General features: G+C 38.0%; 1 protein-coding gene and 1 long non-coding RNA gene across 3 annotated transcripts in view; both read right to left on the bottom strand.

Annotated features, from left to right (window-relative positions):
- Positions 1 to 23,638, bottom strand: part of LOC103482112 (rho GTPase-activating protein 23-like) — a 128,722-nt gene extending 105,084 nt beyond the window's left edge. The window contains exon 1 of one of the 2 annotated variants that reach the window (XM_008438047.3): positions 23,279 to 23,638. In XM_008438047.3, coding sequence (XP_008436269.1) covers positions 23,279 to 23,287 — 9 coding nt within the window. In that variant the 5' untranslated portion in view covers positions 23,288 to 23,638. The remainder of the gene's footprint in view (positions 1 to 23,278) is intronic. The other variant, XM_008438050.3, reaches the window with a different exon arrangement.
- On the bottom strand, positions 19,303 to 23,272 carry LOC145549064 (uncharacterized). The gene is made up of 3 exons (XR_014084991.1): positions 20,291 to 23,272; positions 20,045 to 20,092; positions 19,303 to 19,880 (listed from the first exon to the last, which is right to left on the bottom strand). It is a non-coding gene; the product is annotated as an uncharacterized LOC145549064 (long non-coding RNA).
- Positions 23,639 to 24,216: the final 578 nt, after the last annotated feature.

The raw sequence follows: 24,216 nt of genomic DNA, 5'->3' as shown, positions 1-24,216 counted from the left end.
CAAAAATTACAGAGCATTTAGTTTGACAATAGCAGTTGAGTAATAATCAACAAAAAAAGGCAATTACATCAATTATACAGTTGGTGTTGAGCTCCGATGAATGTTCCATTTCTTCCAGTATTTATTGTATTTAAAAGTGGCAAGTCTTAATGAAAAATTCAGTCTCTCCATTGCGTGGATTTCCTCAATTATGTCTTTCCAGTCCGAACGTGATGGTGGCTCCATGTTAAGCCACCTGCTAATAATATTAATAGGATATATCTATTATATTTCTTCTGTTCCTGGGGTAAATTACCCAAGAAAGCCACAGTAAAATCAGTGTAGATTTAAGTCCATTTTAGTATTGATTTCTTTTATCACTTCTGACCAGTAGGGTGCGATCTTAATACATTCCCAGAAAACATGGAAATGTCCTGCAGACACGTTCCCACAATTCCTCCAACATTTTTGCCTTTTCAGTGTCACTACAATGTTTATCTTTAATGTTAGGTGTAATAAAAAAAAAACATACCATGCATTTCCAGAAAAATTCTTTCCACAGGCCAGAACTTGATGTGTGAATCACAGAATTGCATTTATTTAACCAAAGATCATCAGTTATTATTATTTTTGGCTTCTTTTTCCCATTTAACCTTAATATATGTTGTATTACATTTTCTCCCCGTTTGTAGACTAGAGTATAGTTTGGATATTGTTTTTTTGGGAGGTCTTCCGTTGCTCGAATCTAGTAGGATTTTAAGTATACCTGTCTTGCCCTCTTCCAAATATTCTATACTTTTTATACTTTTATTGTAATTTTTAGATACTGGAGGTATCTAAAAAAATCAAATTTTCCCAGGTTATATTTATCCTGAAGTTGTTTAAAACTTTTTAATTCACTTTTGCTTGTAATCTTCCAGTAACTTGCTATACCTTTTTGTGACCACTGTGTAAATCTCGTATCCATTCTTACAGGGAGAAAATCTCTATCATAAGCAGGCCATCTTAAAATCTGAGCACTTCTTTCAATTTTTACTTGCTTTAATATTTTATGCCATATGTCCAACGATACTTTTATCCATAAGGGTATTAGGTCAGAATCTATATGTTTTTTTAATAAGACAATGATCTCCGAGCCAGGATTGTAGAGGTATATCACAATAAGACAGGTCTATTCCTTTCCATTTAGCTTCACACCAACCAACTAACACTCTCATCTGTGCTGCTCTGTAATTGTCCTTGAGGTGTAGTAAAAAAAACACCCACCCCTTTCCTTTGATAGTTGTAGTGTCTGGAATTTTACTCTTGGTTTTTTATTTAGCCCAGATAAAATTTGAGATTATTCTATCCCAATCGAGGAATTGTTTGTCAGGTACCTTTACAGGCAGAGCCTGAAAAAGATAAAGAAGCCTTGTTTAAAGGTTCATCTTTATTATTTATTCGATTATGTAGATTCACGGTTAACAACGACCAACGCTGTAAATCCACCCTAATCTCTATTGTCAGTGGGATGTAATTGCATTCAAAAAGGTTGGATAGCTCTGCGGGAATTTTAACTCCCAGATATTTTATAGACTTATTGTGCCAGTTGAACCTGAACATTTTCTGAATTCTTAGTGACGGTTGATAGTTAAATGATAGGACTTGTTTTCTGTGGATTTGACTTATATCGTGAGTAAATGTCAAATGTCTTGAATAAAGAAAGAAGATTAGGCAGGCTAACTTCCGGGTTAGTTAGTGTTACTAGCACCTCGTCAGCATAGAGGCATATCTTGTGCACTGTGCCTTTCATGGTTACACCCATAATGTTCTCTGATGGCCTGCGCTAGAGGCTCAATAAAAAGCTCAGACTATGCGGTGCTGAGGGGGCAGCCTTGGCAACAGCCTCTTCCTAATTGTATTTTATCTGATAAATCCTCGTTGATCTAAATCCTGGTACAGGGTCACTCATACAGAGACTGAAAACAACCTATAATTTGATTATTAGAGCCAAATCTTTCCAAAGCCAAATAAAGATAGTTCACTGAGTCAAACGCCTTTTCTGCATCTAAACTGACAGCTATCGATTCTGTGTTTTTCATTTGATCTATGAGGAGGGGAGCCCGTCTCACGTTGTCATGGGTTTGCCTATTGTGAACAAAACCGGTCTGATCTGTTTCTGTAATTTCTGGGATTATGAATTCCAACCTTTTAGCCAGTATTGTTGCAAATATCCTGTAATCTATGTTTAAAACTGATATTAGTCTATATGAACCAGATTCTGTTTTATCTTTACCCGGCTTAGGAATCACTGAGGTCACTGCTCTTCTCCAAGATGGTGGTGTTCCCCTCCAGAAACTACATGGTTAAACAATCCCTAAGCAGTGGAGTGAATCATTTTCAGAAGTGTTTATACCACTCCTCCAGGTAGCCGTCCTCACCTGCCATCTCATCCCCTTTCATTTTTGAAATTGCTTTATTAATCTCCTCCTCAGTTATTTGTTGTGTTATCTTATTATTTTGATCTGTTCCTATAGATGGTAAATCCAATGAGGCAACAAATGCCCTCACTGAAGACGGGTCTACTGCGTGAGGCTGGGTGTATAGCTAAGTGTAGTATAATTCAAAGGATTCTTTAATGTCTCTTAGATCAGTGTTTTTCAACCTTTTTTGAGTCAAGGTACACTGTTTTAATTGAAAAAATCCCGAGGCACACCATCAACTAAAAATGGAAATAAAGATATTCTGTAGCCGCCTATATATAGTCATTCTTATCAAAGTCTCTTGAATAGGAATCAAATAAACACAACAATGTATTATCACATTTTACATTTCTTATTTCAAATTGCATTTAACATGTCCACTTCAAAAATACACCTTAACAGCCACAACACTGTGTGTTAAATTTAAAGAAGTTGTAGAAAATGTCAAAGTGTTTACAAACTAATCCACAAGCATCTTATAGCCGGAATACAGAAAATAATTCTTATTCTGAAAGAAGCAATAATATTTGGGAAACATTTCACTTCATATTCACTGTTACAATATGAAGAGTTGCCTGTACAAAATGTCAATATCTGTATATTTTACCCACCTGGTGTGAAACCTGAGCATGTTTGGATGAAAACAGCTGATTTCCTGGCAGAAACTGAAGAAAGACGAAACTCTTCCTCAACATCTCAGTATCTGGTTTTAGTTTTTATAGTAACCAGGCTTGAGAAGCTCATTTCACACAGACATGTTGTGGGAAATGGACTCATGTTCTTTCCAACTACTGCTGAGCTTCACTGTCTTTTCCATCACTGTCATCAGTCTTTCTAGATTTAGTGCTCTCACCGCTACCTGTAACATCCGTGCATCACTAATTCTCGTTTTAATATAAAATGCTGTGTACCTGCTGCCATCTAGTGGTAAGAACATTACATGATTACGCCGCTGCTACTACTACAGCAGCTACTCGAAGATGGCATTATTTGCAGACAATTCATTTTCAAAAAATCTTTTAAAACCAATTACCATATTTTTCAGACTATAGAGCGCACCATACTAGCACCCTCAATTAAAAAAATAAAATAAAATAAAAACTGGAAGCTGCTCTTGGTTTTCCATTAGGACCCAGCAGAATGCCTCGTCCTAATAAATCTGCTGGACGCAGCACTCCGTCTCCAAAGTCAAACCATGGTTTCGTTCACACCGAGCTTAAATGCAGCGGCTCTATTTCCCTCCTGTAGAGCCAGATCGACAGCCCTCAACTTAAAAGCTGCATGATATGAGTTTGAAAACATTTCTCCGTCGTGCCTGCTGCTAGCATGTGGTTGTTCTAAATGAAAATTAGCCGTTCTTCTTTGATTTACAATTTTGACTTCTAATGATCCACTTCCTACTAGAGAGCCCCCTGGTGGTTGAAGAAAAATCCACAGAAAAGCCACAGCGGGCTACAATCCGCATGGTTCAAAGTTTAGGAAAAAAGTAGCAGCTTATAGTCCGGAAAATACGGTACCGTAGTGAAATTGAATAATTTCCACGGCACAACTGACGATCACTCACGCGGAACAGTGGTTGAAAAACACTGTCTTAGAGAATGGTATGTCTTTTTATCTGTTGGATTTTTAATTTTCTGTATAAATCTGTCAGTTTGCTGTTTACGTATTCTCCAGGCAAGAAGTTTCTTTGATTTGGGTCAATTTTCATAATAATTCAATTTTAAAAATGTAGCTTTTTTCTCTATCTGGTCTTCATATAAACAGTTTAAAGCTCGTTTTTTTTTCTCTTATTTGTAGTAGGGTGTGGTCAGTTATTTTCCATGAGCTGTATTTTTAGAGATTTTAATTTTATAGTAAGATCTTTTAAACATTTATCTTTTTCTTTTTTCTTATGGGAGGACCACATAATTAACTTCCCTCAGAACAGTCTTTGCTGCGTCCCATAAAATACAGGGAGAAATATCCTCTGTGTTGTTGTCATCCATATAGTCTTTGAATTCTTTTTCTACGAAGCTGTTAAATTTAGTGTCATTTAATAAACTATTGTTAAGCCTCCACAGGGTTTCTTTGCGATCATTATCCAGGTGGAGTGTCATATTCACCCCGCATGATCAGATATGTCTCTCACCCCAGGTCAGTTTATTATTCTATGTTTGTCAACATTTTGTATAAAGAAATAGGCTAATCTTGAATGCATCTGATGAGAATAAGAAGAAAAGGTGTATTTTTTCTCTTTAGGGTGTAAGTTCCTCCATGCATCCACCAAGCCTAATTCTTTAAGCATTTTTTAACGTATAATGCTTATTTCTGAGCCTTTGTAATTTTGCTGGATGAGTCCAGATTTAAGTGAACGTTCCAGTATATCAATATTCCAGATACTTCTGTTGCAATTGTGTTAAAAATTTTCCTAATAACCTGTTTATTATTTCCGGGTAGTCTATACACATTCAGTAAAGTGACTTCTTTATTATCCATGTTTCCTTTGACCAGCATATACTGTCCTTCTTTGTCTTTAATTTGTGAGAACTGAAAATTCAGCCTATTAGACAATAAAATCGCTACTCCTCTAGAGCTGCTTTTTGCATAATAATAAAAGTACACATTTTATTTTTTTTTAATTATATCTTTATTAATTCTCGAGAAAGTATCATTTACATAACATTGGGCATCAACAAACTAATTTCCACATTTGAAATAAGACTCACATGTAGCCCATTGCCGTATAACAGTCAAATCAAAAATATAATTACTTCTCTGAGAACGTTTTTAAAGTGATCATAAGGAAACGAAGGAAAAATAATTAAAAAGAAAAAGGAAATACAATAACAAAAATATATATAACATAAAATAACTATAAGGTATGGCTATCATAGGAGAGTGGATTGTCTAGCAGCTTTAAGATGTTTGGTCTTTGAAGATGAAATCAGATCTTTTAGGTTTTACATAATCTACCCAAATCCTCCAACACTGATCAAATTGTACAGTCCTGTGATTGAGAGAGGCTGTTATTTTTCCCATTTCATATATGTTAAATGTTATGTTAATCCAGTCATCTAATGTCGGCTTGTCATGTGACAACCATTTTCTTGTAATGTTTTTCTTACTTGCCATTAGTAAAATAGTCATCAGATATTTGTTTCTTTTTGAGGCGTCTTGAGGAATAATGCCTAAATACATAAGCTTGAACTCAAAAGGAATGTTTTGTTTAAAAATATCTTGTAAGGCACTATTTATCTCTTTCCAATAATCTTTTATAATTGGGCAGTCCCAGAAGACATGATAGTGGTTTGCATTTTGATTTCTACATTTTCTCCAACATGTGGGAAGATTTCCGTCATAGTGGCATTTCTGAGCAGGTGTAATAAAGAATCTTACCAAGTTTTTCCATCCATATTCTTGCCAGTGTAGTGATTTATTGTATTTCCATTGATAGTTCCATATTATTGTCCATTCCTCCTTTGTTATCGTCAAATTGCCCTCTCTCTCCCATCTTGCTTTGATATGTAGGGTTGAATTGTTTTTTAGATCTATTAGGTTTTTATAGATAAGGGAGATAATTTTCCCTTTAATTTTTGATTTATAGGCATTAATGAAAATTTCCAGTAATGTTATATTTTTGTCAGTAATTGGTTTAAATTTTAAGTTAACGAAATTCCTTATTTGCAAATATCGATAAAAGTCCTGTTTGTCCAAAGAATATTTTCTCCTGAGTGTTTGGAAATCATTTAAGATGTTTTTGTTCATTATTGTGCACAGAGCAGTGATTCCCTTGGATGTCCAGTCCTTAAACCTGGCGTCCAGTTTGTTTGGTGTGAAGTCTGAATCATATGCGAGCCATTTTATGATTGTCAAATCGTTCTCGAGTGCATTTTCTTTAACAATAGTTTTCCAAGCTCTAAGGGTTGTTTTCATCCACCGGTTATCTATATTATTTATGAAACCTTGTAGATTTGCATCTGCCAGAATTGCCTGTACGGGAACGGGTGTCGCCTTTGTTTCAATAGTTTTCCATTGAGCCTCATATGTTGGGTCGCAACAGTATATCAATGTTCTTGTTTGTGCTGCTAAATAATAATCTCTTAGAGAAGGCAATCCCCAACCTCCCATTTTCTTTTCCAGTTGTAATACCTTATATCCAATTCTAAGTCTTTTACCTTGCCAAATATATCTTGATAATAGTTTGTCCCATTCATGAAAAACCTTTTGATTTATTTCAATTGGCAAAGTTTGGAACAAATATAACAATCTGGGCAGTATGTTCATCTTTATCGAGTTAATTCTTGAGCTAAAACTCAGGAAAGGAGTAAGATTCCATCTTGTGATATCCTCTTTAATTCTTTTTTGTATGGGAACATAATTATATTCGAATAGTTTTCCGAGGTCCTTTGGTATAGTAATGCCTAGATATTTAAAGTGGTCAGTGTGCCAGGTTAGGGGGCACTTGTTTTGGATTTCTTGAGTTGGGGTATAATTATAGGACAGCAACTGAGTTTTATTAATATTAATTTTGTATCCTGATAGTTGGCCAAATTGTTTAAATAATTGCAGCAAAGCTGGGAGGGAGTGGGTAGGTTGTTCCATATAAATTAATATATCGTCTGCATAGCAAGCCAATTTATGTTCTATCCCTTTGATAGTTATTCCTTTGATGTCCTTATTTTGTCTTACTGTTAAGGAAGAATTTTTATATCACTGGTAAATTTAGCAAAACTCTGGCTCTGATACTTCCTTTTGATCCCGGGTTTTCTCGCGTGGCCACGTGCGGGGACAAAAACACAACAATGCGTGTTGACGTCACAGAATTACAGGATTTAATCCAATCAGAAGAAAATATAAGATAGTACAGGAAACTAAAGAAAGACAGATACAAACATTGTTACCTGAGACAAGAAGACAAAGAAATATCAAGGACGTCCTTGGAGAAAGAGCTGGTGCAGAAGTAAAATAAATCAGCTTTTTTTCTGAATTGTTTTCCTTGTGCACAAACTTTTATACCTGTAGGTGTGTTTTCCTCTTTAATGTATTCAAATAAGGCGTATCTCTACTTGACCAATTGGAAGGCATCTCTGGCCCTTTTAGATTTTAGAAAAAGTCCCGCAGTTTGGTCGCAAGATCAAACACCTTTTGTTAAATAAGGTGGAAGCAGACTCTCCGAATTCATGGTGGTTTATGGCTTTTCACAGATCAGTGTGAAAAGCTAGAACTTCCTACTGATTGTTTCCCAACAGACAAAGAGCAGATCAGAAGATCTTGGCAAACAATCTGCTTTAACTACAGTAAAATATATCAATAGGTCAGAATATGTTATAAATTTTAAAACTATAATTATGGTATTTCAATCAAGTCATGATAAATTCTAAAACTAACTTATTTTAAATGTATTTTCTTAACACTATCCGGCTCTACAGCCATCTGGGCAAAGAGAAACAGATGCAGGAACCTCACAGGTAGCTGTGAAATTCTGGTTTCTCTTCTGCTCTGCCAGGAACAAACCTTTAATTCTGTACTTTTAATTCAATGAAAAGTTCTCCAAAAATCCAATTTGTTCTTCTGCACTCAGCATCTCCAAAGTTTAGTCCTGATATCAAACCAAAAGCAATAGATAATAAACAGAAAATAATGAAGTACAATTCCTGTTTCTAATTAGGAATTAGAAACAAATAAGAATTAAGACATTCATTCACCATAAACCTAAGTATTTTCTAATACTAAACAAAACATTTTCATTTGATTCTAATATAGTCAGAAATAATACAATTTCAAATACATTCATCATTAACTAAATTAATTCTAAAACAAGATAATAGAATTTTAGTCAAAACATGTTATTAATAACTAAGAAAAATGTCTTACAAATTAAATGTTAGTGATTTAAAACATTTTATGTTATATTCAGTTTTTGCACCATGTCAGATGTTAGTTCTGGAAGACTTCTCATCCTGGTTACGTGAACCGACCAAAGTTCCCTCTCTCAGAGTAATTCAAGTTATAATGTCCTCCACCTTCCTGCATATGTTAATTTATGACCTCCTGTCTTTAATGATAAGACCCCAGGGGTCTGAGCCGAGGCTCTCCTGCAGATCTATTTCAATACTTACCCAGCAATAGTATTTGTTTCAAATCACTAACAGAAACCTGTTCAAACTTAAGAAATTGGTTCTAAAAGGTTTAAACTGTGTTAAACACTCAAAATAATAATTTTTCTCAACACTTACCGATTGGGTTAATGGCTCTAAATATAAAGCAAAAAGTAGCGGAGACCATGCACACCCTTGTCTTGACCCTCTTTCTAAAGTAATTCTATCTGATAAATGACCATTAACTTTAATTCTCGCTGTAGGATTCTTGTATAACGCCTGTATTGTTTTTATTATTGTATTGTCTAGTCCAAATCTATGTAAAACCCTGAAGAGAAAATTCCAGTCCACTGAATCGAATGCTTTCTCCGCATCTACGCTGATAGCAATGGCTTCTAGTTCATTTTTTTGTATGTGATCTATAACATGTAGCGTCCTTCTTATATTGTCCTGTGTTTGACGTTGTCGTATGAAACCAGTTTGATCGTTATGTATTACAGAAGGGAGAAATTCTTCCATTCGTCTGGCCATTATAGAAGTAAAAAGTCGATAATCAATATTTAAGACAGATATTGGTCGGTATGATCCACAATCCAGTTTATCTTTACCCTCTTTATGTAGTACCGAGATTATTGCCTCCTTCCAGCTTGGTGGTGTTTGAGCTTTTTTCAGAATCCAATTTAGTGAAGGAAGGAGGATTGGAATCAACTCTTTCTGAAATTCCTTATAAAATTCTGCTGTGTATCCATCTGATCCAGGTGATTTACATGGTTTTAGTCTGCTTATTGTGTTTTTTAACTCTTTTTCTGTAATATCTGATGTCATTATTCTATTCTGTTCTTCGTTAATAACCGGGAGCTCTAGTGAGTTCAAATATTCATCCATTTCTTCTATAGTTCCTCCAGGGGTTTTTGAATATAAGGTTTTATAAAATGTTTCGAATGTTTCCAGGATGTCATTTAATTTATTCTTTAACAATTTTGATTCGGGGTTTCTGATTCTATGGATTGTATTTTCCGCTGTTTTCTTTTTTAGTTTCCATGCTAGGACCCTCATAGATTTTGATCCGCCTTCATAGTGTCTTTGTTTAAGAAACATGAGGTTTTTCATAGTTTCCTGTGATGCTATATTATTTATTTCGTTTCTAATTCTTTTTAAATCTTCTAGTATATCTGGTGTACAATTTTGTTTATGTTTTTGCTCTAGATCTTCTAATTTTTTATGTAATTCCTCTGCTCTTTTATTCCTTAGTTTTTTTAGGTGCGATGACATTGCTATAATTTTCCCCCTCAGAACAGCTTTAAGAGTGTCCCATAACATTGGAGGAGATACTTCTCCATTGTCATTGAGATCTAAGAAAGAATTAATTTCCTTCCGTATCTCCTGTTTGAACCATTGGTTATTAAGCAAACCTGAATTTAGTTTCCATATATTGTTTCTTTTTTGTAGGTCAAGGTCCACTGTTAGGTATACGGGTGAGTGGTCACTCACATCTATTGTTCCAATCTCACATCTGTCCATTTTATCCCTGTCTTTTGTAAATGTCAAAAAATAATCAATTCTTGTGTATACCGAGTGAGTGGCTGAATAGTGTGTATAGTCCTTTTTATTGGGGTAAAAGTCTCTCCATATGTCTATCAGGCCAACTTCCTTAAATAGTAAATTTATTTTTTTGTATTGCTGTTCTTTTTGATAGGCTTTCTCCCTGGAAGAATCCATCTTTGGTTGCAGACGAATGTTTAAGTCTCCTCCACAAATCAGAACCCCTTGTGTTTCTTTTACCAATACATTAGTTATTTTCTTGAAAAAATCAATATCACTCCCTGGAGGAGCATATATATTAAATAATGTAACCGGGTTTCCCCCTACATTTCCTCTCACAAGCACAAACCTGCCTTCTTTATCCGCCAGTTCGTATAATTTTTCAAAATGTATCTTGTTTGAGATAAGAATAGCTACCCCCCTTCTATGTCCTGACTTGTATGAAGAGAAAAACAATTGGTTGAAACCTATTCTTCTTAGTTTTTCATGTTCACTTTTGTTTAGGTGGGTTTCTTGTAAGTACACTATGTGGGCATGTTCCTTCTTCATTTTTGACAGGATTTTGTTTCGTTTAATTGGATTGAGTAGACCATTAACATTAAAAGTAATTATATTTATCTTATTGCTAGCCATGTCTAATTGTCTTGCTGATCATTTTTAGATGTCTGATATCAAAGCTTAACCAATCCACTCTCCGTGCAAATGTAAACAACAACTTAACCATAAAGAAAAAAAGACAAACTTGAGATTCCAAGGTTGGGGTCCTGAACAAGTGACCCTGAACTTGGCTAGGAAAACCATCTAGCCCTGGGGGAAAACCTCCCTTGAATAGGAGGGGAGGGCCCCCGACTACTCTAAAGCTGTTTTTGTCCATTTTGTTTGCGTTCCTCCTCGGTGCATTTATTATTTTCCGTCTAGGTCGGGGCTAGGGAATATATTCAGTACGACAACGATAATGACCGTAATACAGAACAGTTGAGCTAAACTGAGATACATTGTCCTCATAGTTTATATTCTATTGATTACTCAGTGATTATTTAGCTTACCGATTATTAATGCAACTCTTCAGAGCTCCTCTTGAAGAGAGCTAGTTTCTCTTCTGAACTCACTCAGTCTTTCTCTGATGTTCATCTCTCGTTCTTCTCCTGACACTTGTTTCGAGTCGATTTTCTTCCAAGCGGTGCGGGACAGCTGCTCTGCCAGACTCTCCTTTGGCTTGATCAGGGGGACAGGCAAACCACGTTCCTTCATATCCTTCGTCGCCTCTGCCGCTGTCTGGTAAAGCCGCATTTCCCCCTCATAAAAAACTCGTAGTTTAGCGGGGAAAGGAGATTGAAATCGGATCTTTTTCTGCTTCAGGACCCGTTTGGCTTCGGAGTATTCTTTGCGTTTCTGCAACACTATGGGAGGATAATCATGATCAAAATATATCGGTTTGCCGTGTAGAAGCACGCCTTTCTTCCCCCACGCCTTCTGTAAAATCTCTTCCTTGGTTCTGCTGCGGAGAAACTTAACCACAATGGATCTTGGCCTGTCGTTTCTGCCCCCGGCTGGTGGCGGAGCCAGCGCTCGGTGGGCTCTGTCAATGTCCAACTCCATACTTGGTTCGATCTCTAGGCTGTCCTTAAGTAATTTATCCACAAAATCTCTCACCGACGATCCTTCTGCTCCCTCTGGTACATTGTATATTCGGATGTTTGTTCTTCGTGATCTCCCTTCCTGGTCGAGCAGTTTTTCTTGTTGCTGGCTAATTAGATCGGCCATCTTGCTCATTATCTGCTCCATGTTCACTGCCCGTTCCTCCATCGATTCAACTCGGTCCTCTGTCTCCTTAATTTTCCGGTGTACGTTAATGAGTTCTGACTTAATGTCATCGAACTGTTGTTTCATATCTTTTCGGAAGTCCCGTAGCTCCCCCAGAATTTGCGTTAGTCCTGTCGCGTCAGTGGAAAGCGGATTAGCATTAGCTTCATTGAGATGCTGATGAGTTGGTGAGCTAGCTGCCATCTTTCTTTCTTGTGCTAAGTCTTCGTTTGCGGTTTTTCTATTCCTGTCCCTTTTCCCCATTCTAGGCCCCCTTACAGACTAAGTTTTATTCATTTTTCGTTATATTTGGCAAGTAATGGGGGCCGAATTAAGATTTACCGGAGGAGAAGTCAGCTCAAGCAGCCATCTCGGAAGGTGACGTCACCGGAACCTCAAAAGTACACATTTTAAACAGAAAGTTGGACCTGGTGAGCCGATCAAACAGAACAAAACGGTACAGCAGGGGGCCGACCCTATACAGGGTCGTCGAAGCACCTACTAGTACCGGACTAAAGCAAAAAAACCTAATGCAAAAGAAAAGTCGAAACCAGGATAACCGGTCCCACCAGGCCAAAATCACAATGAAAAAGCAAACAAACAAAAGGACTCGAGGGGAGGCGTCATCAGAGAAGTTCAAGCCTCGGGTGGGTGTCGACGGTAAAGCTTGGACCCAGGACGCCGGTGGACTCCTCGAGGGAGGTCTGGTGGGCGGCGATGGAGCAGCTCAGGCCTGGGGCAGCCACAGACCCCTGGAGGCAGGTCCAGCAGGCGTCGTCGGTGAAGGGGGCGGACCTCTGGAAGTGGGTCTGGCAAGCAGATGGCTCGGAGGGGGCTCTGCGGGGTGGAGACTCAGAGGGGACACTAAGTCGGATGGCCCACTCACTGGGGCTGGCCACGCCACCAGCCGTGCCGCCTGTCGGCCAGGTGCCAGCCTGGCCACCTGGAAACCCATGACCATGGGGACAGTGGCTGGATGCAGACTGGCAGCAAGAGGTGAAGAGTCTACAGTGGTGGCGAGAGGTGAAGAGGCCGTTGTGGCAGCGAGAGGCAAAGAGTCTGCAACAGCAGCGGCTGGAAGCGGAGAATCCGCAGCAGCGGCGGCACACTCCAGTGTGTGTGCTGCCGCTTCTGCAGCGGCGGCGGAAGTTGTGGAGGGTGCTGGAGACATGGCTGGAGCTGGAGAGGAAGAATGGAATATCCGGTTTTGGAGGCAGAGGGTCACCAGCCATGACAGCTAGAGCTGTCAGGCCTTCCCACTCTGCCTCCTGCTGCAGCTCCACCAACCCCAGGGACGGGAAATGGGTGGACCAGTCCTCTAGCACCAAGAGGAGCCTGATGGTGACCCCAAGGCGCCTGAAAGCGAAGTACAGCTCCGCCACACTCTCCACATAGTCTTTTATTGTCGAAATTAAATTATTACAGCAAATTGGGTCCATGATGTTGATGTTTTTTTTTTTTTCTGTAGCGTTCTTCACCGTAGTTACTTCGGGTCGGGTCCTACTGTCATAAAATGTGGTGAGAGGTGATGAGGAAGATGCTGAGGACTCAGGTTGAAATGATGAATATGATGATTTAATGATAAGAAGCGCAAAATCCAAAAATCAAGGGCAGCACAGAGTGGAATGGAAGGCTAATTCTCACAACTGGTAGCAACTGGTGACAAAGGACAAGGCTAGACGACAGACGAGACGGTAAGACAGTTAGACAACTAGGACCCGACAAAGACACAGAAACACAGGTGGCATTAAATACAGAGGATAATCACAGAATGAGACACACCTAGGAACAATCAAAGGGTAGACAGGACAACACGGAGACTCAAAAGACAATAACCTAAAATAAACACACAGAAATCAAATCATGACAGTACCCCCTTTGGCCCACACCGCAGTGAATGACATTTCAAGTTTTGACTGACAAAACTTGTCAGAGATCAACATCCCTGTTTTAAATAGTAGAACAAGTAAAAAAAAACAAACAGCTGATGTGGAAGAGAGATTAACTACTGAGCATGGGAGTTTCCTGACCATATGGTACTTTGTTTCTGTTTTTTAATAATGCCCCCAAATTTATGTGCCAATTGAGGGATTTACTTATAATGACTGAATCACTGTGGTGATCTTCTGACAGAGACGGAGATTAGTGGCTATGTCCATATGAGGTCTACACCATGACTTATGACGTAGACCTCATCATCATGAGGTCTACATCATGATGATGAGACCTCGTGACTCCTGTCATGAGACCGAAATACTCCTGAAAACAGGAGTGTTGGCATGGTCTAAGTCAATGTTTTTGCACAATCTGAAACAAGAGGAAGCAGAGTGACCTTTAATATCTATATACGAGTGTGTTGCTATGGGTCATTCTAAAGGCCTTGTTCTGAAAAGGCCTTTGAAAGGCCTTTTCAGCCCCATCCTTGCCACCAGAGGGGGCTGTGTGTAACCAGCGTTAGTAAACTTTCATGCAACCCACACCCTCTATATCTACCTCTCAGCTTATTTAGTCTGCAGCCTGACTCCCATACCTCTTTTCTCTCTCATAAAACCTTCTCGTCTACCAGGCACCTACAGCATTGGAAGCTTTGTTGTAAAGCTACCTTTGAAGTTAATCGCAACACAATGTGCTCCAACATTAAAGCATGCAAAAATACACAGTATGTCATATTGAGACAAAAGGTATTAAAAGGTAACTTTACACATTGTTGAACTGTATTTTTATCTGTTCCTGATAAATATTGCAAACAGCATAACATACAAAAAAATAGAAACTGACAAACTACACCTGATAGAGCGAAGGCAAATCAAAAACAGGTGATTCAGTGCATAATTTCAGTTCAGAAATGTTCTGTCACTTTGAAGCCACTGAGAGAGCAGTGTGTGGGGGAAGGGCCCATCTGCCTATTTACAGCAGCAGAAAGAGATTTTGCTAAATCTGTCTAATCCTCTGGGAAGTAATGAATAGAAGGTGTAGTAGGTGTGCTGACTGATAGACAGTGAGATGACTTTTACATGTCGATGAAAAACAGAAATGCTAACAAGAGCATAAGAAGGCATTTATGTCCAGTGGTAAATGAAAAGAGACTTTCGTGGATCCACACACTCCAGTGTATGTGCAGGATGGAATGCCAGATTACATGTAACTCTGTGATTGAATTAGGATGGCTTCAAATATAGATTCTGCTCTGCAGAACAATCTCCTCACATCAGTGTCACTGATGTCACATCTTTACACTCTGTGGACTGCTGAGATGAAACTTTTACTAAGTTCACTAAAGTCAAATGGTCAAAATACTCTTCATCACAAAGAAGTGCTTCACCTCTTGTCACTTAACATAATCAGAAAGTTGAACAGAAAGCTGAGCAGCTGTCCAACGTTATTCAGCCTTTGAATAACTTTTTAATCACTTTGTGCATAGAAAATATCAAATCTCAACTAAAAATCTGTGCAAGTTTAATGTTTTTGAGAATTCAGCAAAGATTTATTTCCACATACCTTGAAGTGAGTAAAAAGAGAAACTGTATAAATGCATTTGTTAATTTTAGTTGAGTTGTATCATTTCTTTAAAATAAACACAAATTTTAAGGTCTGAAGCGGAGGTGTTTTTTGCAATTGTCTATTTAGAGCACAAATACAAGTAATGTTTTGTTTTTTCCCTATATATTAACTTTGTGTTTTTCTTTGGCTAAATAATTAGTGGATGCATTTATTTGATGTCAATTTCAGATTTTGGTTACCAAATAAGAGTGAGAGACTTCATTGTTTTACTCTTAAAACATTTTTGAGGCAACAAATCTGAATTTGTGAATTCTTCAGCTTCCAATTCCAGAAATGGCTAAAAGGCCACTCTACTTGATTTCGCACTATCTTGAGCATATTCAATTATTCTACTTTAAAAACTACAAGCAAAGACATTTCAAACTTGGACTAGATTAGTACTTTTTATGCATCTGGAACCCATTTGAAACACTCCAGCTCCAAAACTACAGGAACTCAACAAAATAAACATGGACTTGATTCTTAAGTACAAATAGCTGAATAATTACAACAATTTGTGATTGGGGAATCTGATTTATGAAACTTAAATCACAGACCAAATTTGTTCTTTTTTTTTTTTTTTCCTTCTTTCAGACCAAAAAAGTCTAACGTTATCTTTATCACTTACATTGAGAATAGTAACCTGATTTTGAAAAAGAAGGAACAAAACCATGGCTGCCTTAAAAAAATCTAAATAAAACAACAAAAAGTCAAAGCCTAAATGCAATGATGCCATCTGACCCTCTAAATCAGTGGTCCCCAACCTTTTCATTACTGCGGAACGGTCAAGACTTGGAAATTTTGCTGCGGCCCGAGGGTGGAGGGGCGTGAACCGTCAGATAAGGCTTCTGGATGTTGATGTTCCCGCTAAATCCTGAATATGCCCTGTTTGGGGTGTCTTGGCCCTTTTATCGCAGCCTGTGGGTTTTTCCCTGACTGGGAACGAGAATACAACCTGCTGAATGTGACAGGTAGCCAATCAGAAAGCGCGGTGACGTCAGAGCAGAGGGGAATCCTAAACAGCTGACATATCACGCAACTGAGAGTCCGGTGGATATCAGAGATTATATGTGGAAATGTTTATTATTATATGTAAAGGTCATTATTATGTTAATTCAGTTAAAAATGTTATCTATGAAAAACACAGTCACCTCCAAATCATAGTGCAGCAAATAGAACGGCTGCTCCCGTCGTCTTTCATCCACTGTCTTTTCTTTTTGTTACGTCTTTTATCTCTTAAAATGATTCCACAAACTATCACTATTGCTTCTACATCGTCATCCATGTTTGGTTATTCTAAATTCCTGCTATGTTGGGGGTTTTACTGGATTATCCTCTGGAATCGGGATGTTTGTGACTGGAATCGGTTCGTGTTGCTCCTGCCTTGGACACACGAACCGATCGAACCTGTTGGACTTTATCAGCTCTGTGGTCACAGAGGTTTGGAGAATCGGCCGACATTCTTAAATCTTGCATCTAAACCAGACTTAAGACTCACAAGCTCTACTCATCTCCTCTCGACCACTACCCAAACGGTCTCTGACTCTGGTCGCTATGGTAACGTTTACATATCCCTTCAAAATAAGATGCAGATGCGCCACAAAAATGAACATTTTACTTTCGTGAACATTTTAACTCACGATACTGACGAACGGAGCCCTGATCTTGTTTCTCTGCAACGAGACGGTTCCATCTGGGAGTGATGGGAGACAATAACACCCTAAGTGTTGCTTATATCCACAGCCTGCTTGGTCTCTACGTGGTGAAGCAGCTTGAAGCTTCATTGCCTCATTAGCAGTCAGTCGCCGCATGTTACGCAGAGCGGCTTGTAATGTGGGACTCACCTACCGGTCCGGGATAAATCCATCCTCCTGTCTCTTCTCTGGGCCTTTTCCTCTTTGCAGAGAAACTTTCCAAAGACATCTGATCTGTTTCTTACTCATTTTGCTGCTTGTGGCCTCAGTGTTGGCGCGCAAGTATCCAAGAGAATCCGGTTAAAGGATTTTCTAAATAAAAGATCCTCCAGACTCAAATAATACATAAAATGGAAATATTTAATTATTTATTGCACGGCCCGGTGCCAATTGGTCCACGGACCGGTACCGGTCCACTGACCGGGAGTTGGGGACCACTGCTCTAAAGCACAAATTTATCTAGTAGCAATGTGATCGATGCAGACCAATGAGGAAATGTGAATTTAAACAGCCTTCCTGTTTAATCAAATTTCCTTTGCTAAAACAGGGTACAAAAAAATGTTTAATAGTTTACAGGCCTGGCGACATGGCATTGCTCACCCACAGAGTCAGCTGTGCTCCCCCCTGGACTGGAAGCTGTCCAGGGGTTTTTACCTTAAAGTGGCCAACTCTCTGTTATTCCTATATCTGTTTGACACTTTCACACTTCCCATATCTGTGCCTTCTGTCTTTTTTTTCAGCAGTTAAAACTGTTTAATCCGTTGTTAAGACATCATAACCTGCTTTTCCGAGCCGCCTTTAAACGCATCATGCGTGCCAAGATGCTCGCATTGGGTTTACACTTGTGTGCAGTAGTGAAGACCTGCTGCTGCTGTGCAGAGCTACGTTAGAATCATGGCAACAAACCAGTAAGTAACACAAAGAACTTTTCAGTTTTTTTCCCTCCCAAACTAATTGACTGAGTTGAGTAAAGCTGTTGGATACAGGTAATGTTAGCTAAAAGATGACTAGCTAATACCAATACAGTACCTTGAGCTTGTTAATAAGCAGCCTGTAGGCTACTGGTGTTGTTGTCTATGGTCAAAAGTGGGTAGTACGCGTTACATTCACTTGAGTAACTTTTTTGGAAAAAGGGTACTTATAAGGGTAGTTTTACTGCACTGTACCTTTTTCTTTTACTTGAGTAATATTATTGCTACGTATTTATTTTGCCCCCTAAAATAAGCCGATGCACCCCCTCTTAAACTTGTCTGGAGCCGGGGCTCTATATGTGAGAGAGTTTGTAAGTTTTGGCCCCTGGCCTCTCATACATCTCTGTCCACACGAGCAGAAACGGGATGTCCTGATGTTTCTACACACAACTTTTGACAACACAATGGATCTTTCATGCTCATCTCACCATTATAGTGCAGCTAGAATGACCCAAACCTCTCTGTATATGTAAAAGGTTACCGAATTTCTTTGTACACTCTGTAAATTTAAGTCTGGGTATGAGCTCTGGTATGACAACACGGCGCTGCCAGGAATCTTGGGCCCCATGACAAAAAATTAAATTGGGCCTCTCCTGCGTACCTACTGTTATAATTTCTTGAGTCTATCTGACCCATCAAAACGTTACAATTTTAAAGGCTTGCAACTGCCTGGCTTTCTTTGGTCCAATACTGATATTAGCACAATATTCACTGCTAGTGAATTCTACATGCAACAGTCCACCTACACTATGCAAATAGGTTGTTTACATTTTTTTTATTAGTTTTAGCTTTTTGAAAGGTCTCTCCCCAGCAGCAACCGTCACACGCAACGCGCAAAATATACATGAAGCAATCCAGACTTCTCTAAAAATGCTATGTAGTTGGATTTTGTTCAAGCTGCAGTATATAACTTTAATAAAAAATGTTTTCTCCATATTTGTTAAAGCTGTTAGCATGTCATGACAGTTTTCTATCCATAGTAAAAAAAAGTATACTTTAGTATATTAAATTTTAATACTTTAGCATACTTTGATTAATGTACTTAAACTGTGCTATTTTGGAACAACTTATTTTGTGCTTAGTATATTTAAATAGTATTAATTTACAGTTTTTAGTATACTTAGTTCAACGTTCAACGTACTTTTTTGGAACAATTCAAGTAGTACTTAGTATACTTTAAGTATACTTTTTATGTAGTATTAAAGAGCTTGATTTGTATGTTTTGAGTGTACTAATTCTGTCATAAAATTATATTAAAGATATACTTTTAATATACTATACTTTAAATATATTTTAAGTATACTACTAATATATTAGTAATGTATTTAAATTACACAAAATTTTTATTTTTGATTTACTGCTATTGCTAATAAAGTGAAATGAATTACTCAAAAGTCATCTTTATTCCTACTTTCCTATTTTGTACATTACATGCATAACTACACTACAATTACATGGAAAGATTAATTACACAAGATTTTCAAGGTGATTCAAATATTTTGTTTTATTACCGACATTTTAAAATTGTTCAATTTTACTCAACTTTATGAACTTTACATAAAGTATCAGTTGACAAGTCAGAAGTGAACACAACGAACATGAAAATTTAAGTGTGACTAAAAAACAAATTTATTACGTTAAAGAACAAAAATAAAAACTTTTAAAATTCAAAAACAGAATTAAAATAGAATATTTTAATGTGAACATCTCATTTCTATTTTTTTTTTTCAATAAAGTGTTTGTTACATTTGCGATGGATAGCTATGCGCACCTCTGAAACTGTAGAATTTGGATATTAAAGTAGAGCAGCAGCTGCAAAACAGAACAAAAACATTTTCATCAATATAGATTATCTGGCAATGAACCCTATATAAATTATTTGAGTGACATTATATTAGAACAAATTGTTTAAGCTTAATTGCCACCCATTGGTGCATGTGTTAGTAATGTAATTCAATGCCACCAAATAAACCTACCATTCTCTGACTGGATGTTGATTGCAAAGCTTGGTCACCAACATTAGCCTGCAATATTGACAAAAAAAACAAAAACAATACAACAGTTTAATAATTTAAAATGGAAATTAATATTGTTAGAGATAAAAATGAACAAAAATGTAAAAAAATAAGATTATTATTTATGAAACAAATGTAAGTCATATATATATATATATTTACTGCACTGTATATAATTGAACGAAGATAATTAATAAGCAAACTTACCACCAGCTAGCAACACTTAGCAGCCTTCATCCCTCCAGGCTCCGTTTGTGACACACATTTCATTTCCATCAGTTGTTGTCCCGTTGTGTTGTCGTCTAACTCGTAGTAGGACGTCGCCAGCTTGAATTTACCAAAATTAGTAACTATTATCAAGGTCCTCTCTAATTTTAAGGCAATATTATGTGAGTAAAAATGGTGAATTTGAAAAAATGAAAGTGTGCAATACCGCCACCATCTGGTCTGGAGTATGAACTGGAGCTACTGCCGTTGACTTATAGATCTTACATCGTACGTCTGAAAATGGACTGGGTAAAGACAGCTTCTGTGTTTTTGTTAAACTGAAAACGGATCATATTCGGAGAGATGTAAAACTGAAGATACCTGCTACATTTATTAAGGACAATTATTGTTTTTGTTGTAGCACCTCTGCCACTAAAGTGTCAATGTTTGATATTTTGAGGCATGAACACATTATTTACTTTGTTAAACAACATTACATCAGGATTATCATGTGTTTATTCTTTGCCATTTTTACAAAAGTAGTAAATTATTAAAGCACCTATAAAAGTATACTTTATTAGCCTAAAGTATACACTGAGATGTAATTTAAAATATACTGAAATTAATTATTTAAAGCGTTAAGTGAATTTTAAACAATTCTATTTTGAGCATTTTAAAATATACACAAAATATCTTTGACAGATATTGTAAATGTCTTAAATATAAACTTGAGCAAGTGTATATTTACACTTGGGCAAATACATATTTTGTTCACTTAAAGTCTACTTTTATTTAATATATATATATATATTATATATACATCATATATATTTTTAGGTAGTACACTTAATACTTAGTATACTTAAAATGTACTTTCACAAATGAAAGTATGTTTAAAGTATACATTTTTTTTCACCTGGGATGAGACAGAGAATCTGCAAAAAGATCAATCTCCTCCACCTGCTCCCTGAACTATTATTGCTAGCTAAACTAATGCATCATTCCAGCCAAAAACAACCAATCAGAGCCAGGTCCTAAGACCATTTCCTGGTTGACAGCTAATGCTGTCAATCAGCCTCATTCACTTACTGCTAAATATGCTAATGGCGGAGAAACGGCTCATCATTACAGGAAACCATTTAGCTGCCGTCATTGGTAGCTATGCTAACTAGACTGAGCATTTACAAAAGCAGTTTATTTTTCTTTTTGCCCATATAAGAAAGATTTTTTACATACATTATCCAATATATATTATTGTAAAAAAAAATCACAACTTCATAATGAATTTATATTAACTTTATAATGTTAATATAATCACATAGAAATCATTACTTTAAAAAAATATATCAGTTCCACTAAGGGGGCCCTAAGCGGCCACTTAGTTTCCTTATGCCTTGGGCCAGCCTTGCCTGACTTTACAATTTTCCTCAACAGCATAACAGCCACAGCCGTGTTTCTATAAACAACCAAAAAAAAATGTGTGGGTGGCCCCTGTCAGTCAGGGGCCCTTGAAATCGCCCAAGTTTTCTCCCATATATGGCGCCCATGTGACCACATACCTAGAGCTAACATACAGTAAGCAGCAGTATTTCAGCTAACTGACTAAAAATAACCCCCCTGCCTTGACTCAGGTTCAAAAAGACTCTTACTCTCAAAGACGCACCTAAAAATAATCTCATGTCACTGCTTTGTTGCCGATTATAAAATCCATCCGGTTGAGGGGTATCAGCGGTCTCCTCCCATTGGGATGTGCCTGGAACACCTCACCAGGGAGGTGTCCAGGAGGTGTCCTGACTAGATGCCCGAACCACCTCCACTGGCTCCTCTGAATGTAGAGAAGCAGTAGCTCTACTCTGAGTACCTCCTGGATGACTGAGCTTTCTCATCCTATGTCTAAAGGACAGCCCAGACACGCTATGGGCTATACAAGCATTTCCTCCGCTTGTATCCATGACCTTGTTCTTTCGGTCTTGACCCAAAACTCATGACCATAGATGAGGGTAGGAACGTAGATCGACCGGTAAATTGAGAGCTTCGTTTTTTCACTCAGCTCTCTCTTCACCACGACGGACCGGTACAGCGCCTGCTTCACTGCAGAGACTGCGCCGATCCATCTGTCGATCTCCTGCTCCATGTTTCCTTCATTTGTGAACAAGGTCCCAAGATACTTAAACTCCTCTACTTAGGGCGGGACCCTCCCCCCCCCGAATCAGAAAAGGCACTCTATCCTTTTCTAGCTCAAGACAATGGCCTCTGATTTGGAAGCACTGATCCTCATCCCAGCCAAAAGCTATATGGACAAAGAAGGACCTATTGGTATCTTTAATAAAGCTGCTGCTGCTGCTGATGATGATGAAGGACATTGGAGATGGAAGAAGTTCCTGAGAGGATTGTTGAGAACTTTGTGCAGTTCCACAGGGATGTTCACATATTACTCCCTGTGGAGTAATATGTGGGACTAGTGGGAAAAGACTACCCACTAGTCTTTTCCAAGGTACAAAATTATTATTAGTGATTTTAACTAAAATGCATCACATTTTAAACCCAAAATTGTAAATGAGCACAGAAACAGAAAAAAATCATCATTGGGTTTGTTATTATTGCAATTGTCAAATAGCAATGTTATTCTACACATTTCTGTGTTTTACCTGATTACTAAATCTTGGGTTCTCATCTATTGGCAGAATTGTTGAGGCAATTTCACAAACTTGTCTGTTTCAAGTTTCTGGAACTTGAATCAGGCAACACTCTAACATTGTAATTCAGGAATTACTATGTTGCAGATTTTTATGATATCATAATTGTAATACATTATACATTACTGAACATTCCTGTAGAGCAGGACTGTGGGTTGTAAAATTTGCTACATTCATTATATCTGATTTGGTTGAGACAGGAAGAGGAATGAAACTCAGTTCAGCGATGATTATTTCTCTTCAAGTTTGGTTCAGGGTCATGTGAAAGGTGAGAGAGTAAGGCTCTTCTTACCTGGGCCATGGTGTTCAGCAGGAAATCCTCTCACTATTAGTCCTCTGCATCATCAGCTGTGAGCCTGGGATGTTGGAGGTTACTTTACGCATCTCACTGCTATAATGCTTACGGCACTAAAGTGTTGGTAATCCACACGCTGCAGCACATATCCTCCTCTGGAAAGCCTGCCCTCCTGCTCCAGCTATCCCTGACTGATCACCTACTTCCTCTCCACAGTGTCTGTAGTGTAGCAAAGTGTTTTATATGATGGTGTTCCCTTTATTCCTGCTTGGTTTTAATCTGGCCTCACTCTGCTCACTCCCTACCCTCCTCCTCCTGCTCACTCGGCTCTCTCTCGCCACTGCTTTGCCTCCTCCTCCCCCTGTAAAACCTCCTGCTGTTTTGCTCTCCCTCACAGCATTAGGAACTCAGAGAGAAGGTAGGGGGAGGGATCAGAGGGATGTGTGTGTTCGAGTGTACCATGTGACCTTATGGTGTTTTGGATTCACGCAGCAGCTGTCACTCTGTTCTCAAAGGTTTACACACTGATGTGGATGTGGGTTTCTGGAAAACACTGACAGATAGCTAGTTGTCTGTTAGAAAGTTCCATTTTTAACACCCAAGTAAACTGAAGATAACATTGTTGTGTGAACATGTCTCTGTCCTGTGTTTGAGGCTAGGAGGCATAAATCCAAGGAGCTGTTCTGGGAGACAGAATAACTAAAAAATGTACATTTTTGGCCTGAGAAAGGTACAAGACTAAGTTATTTTGAGGAAAGTGGATTGAATAGTTTTGTTACTGAAGTGAGAAACTTCAGCAGTGCACATACGCAGTAAAGTGCAGGAAGCTTGTTTGTGGACTTGCACATTGGAAGAAACGGCGCTTCTCTACAGGTGAGTTATCCGCAGTGGTGGAGAAAGTACTCCAAAAATGTACTTAAGTAAAAGTACAAATA

The sequence above is a fragment of the Poecilia reticulata genome, chromosome 19, assembly GCF_904066995.2.
Source record: "Poecilia reticulata chromosome 19, P_reticulata-male-v2, whole genome shotgun sequence".
NCBI classification, from domain to species: Eukaryota; Metazoa; Chordata; class Actinopteri; order Cyprinodontiformes; family Poeciliidae; genus Poecilia; species Poecilia reticulata.
The sequence above is the reverse complement of the archived record's forward strand: the minus strand, read 5'-3'. Positions and strand labels throughout refer to the sequence as shown.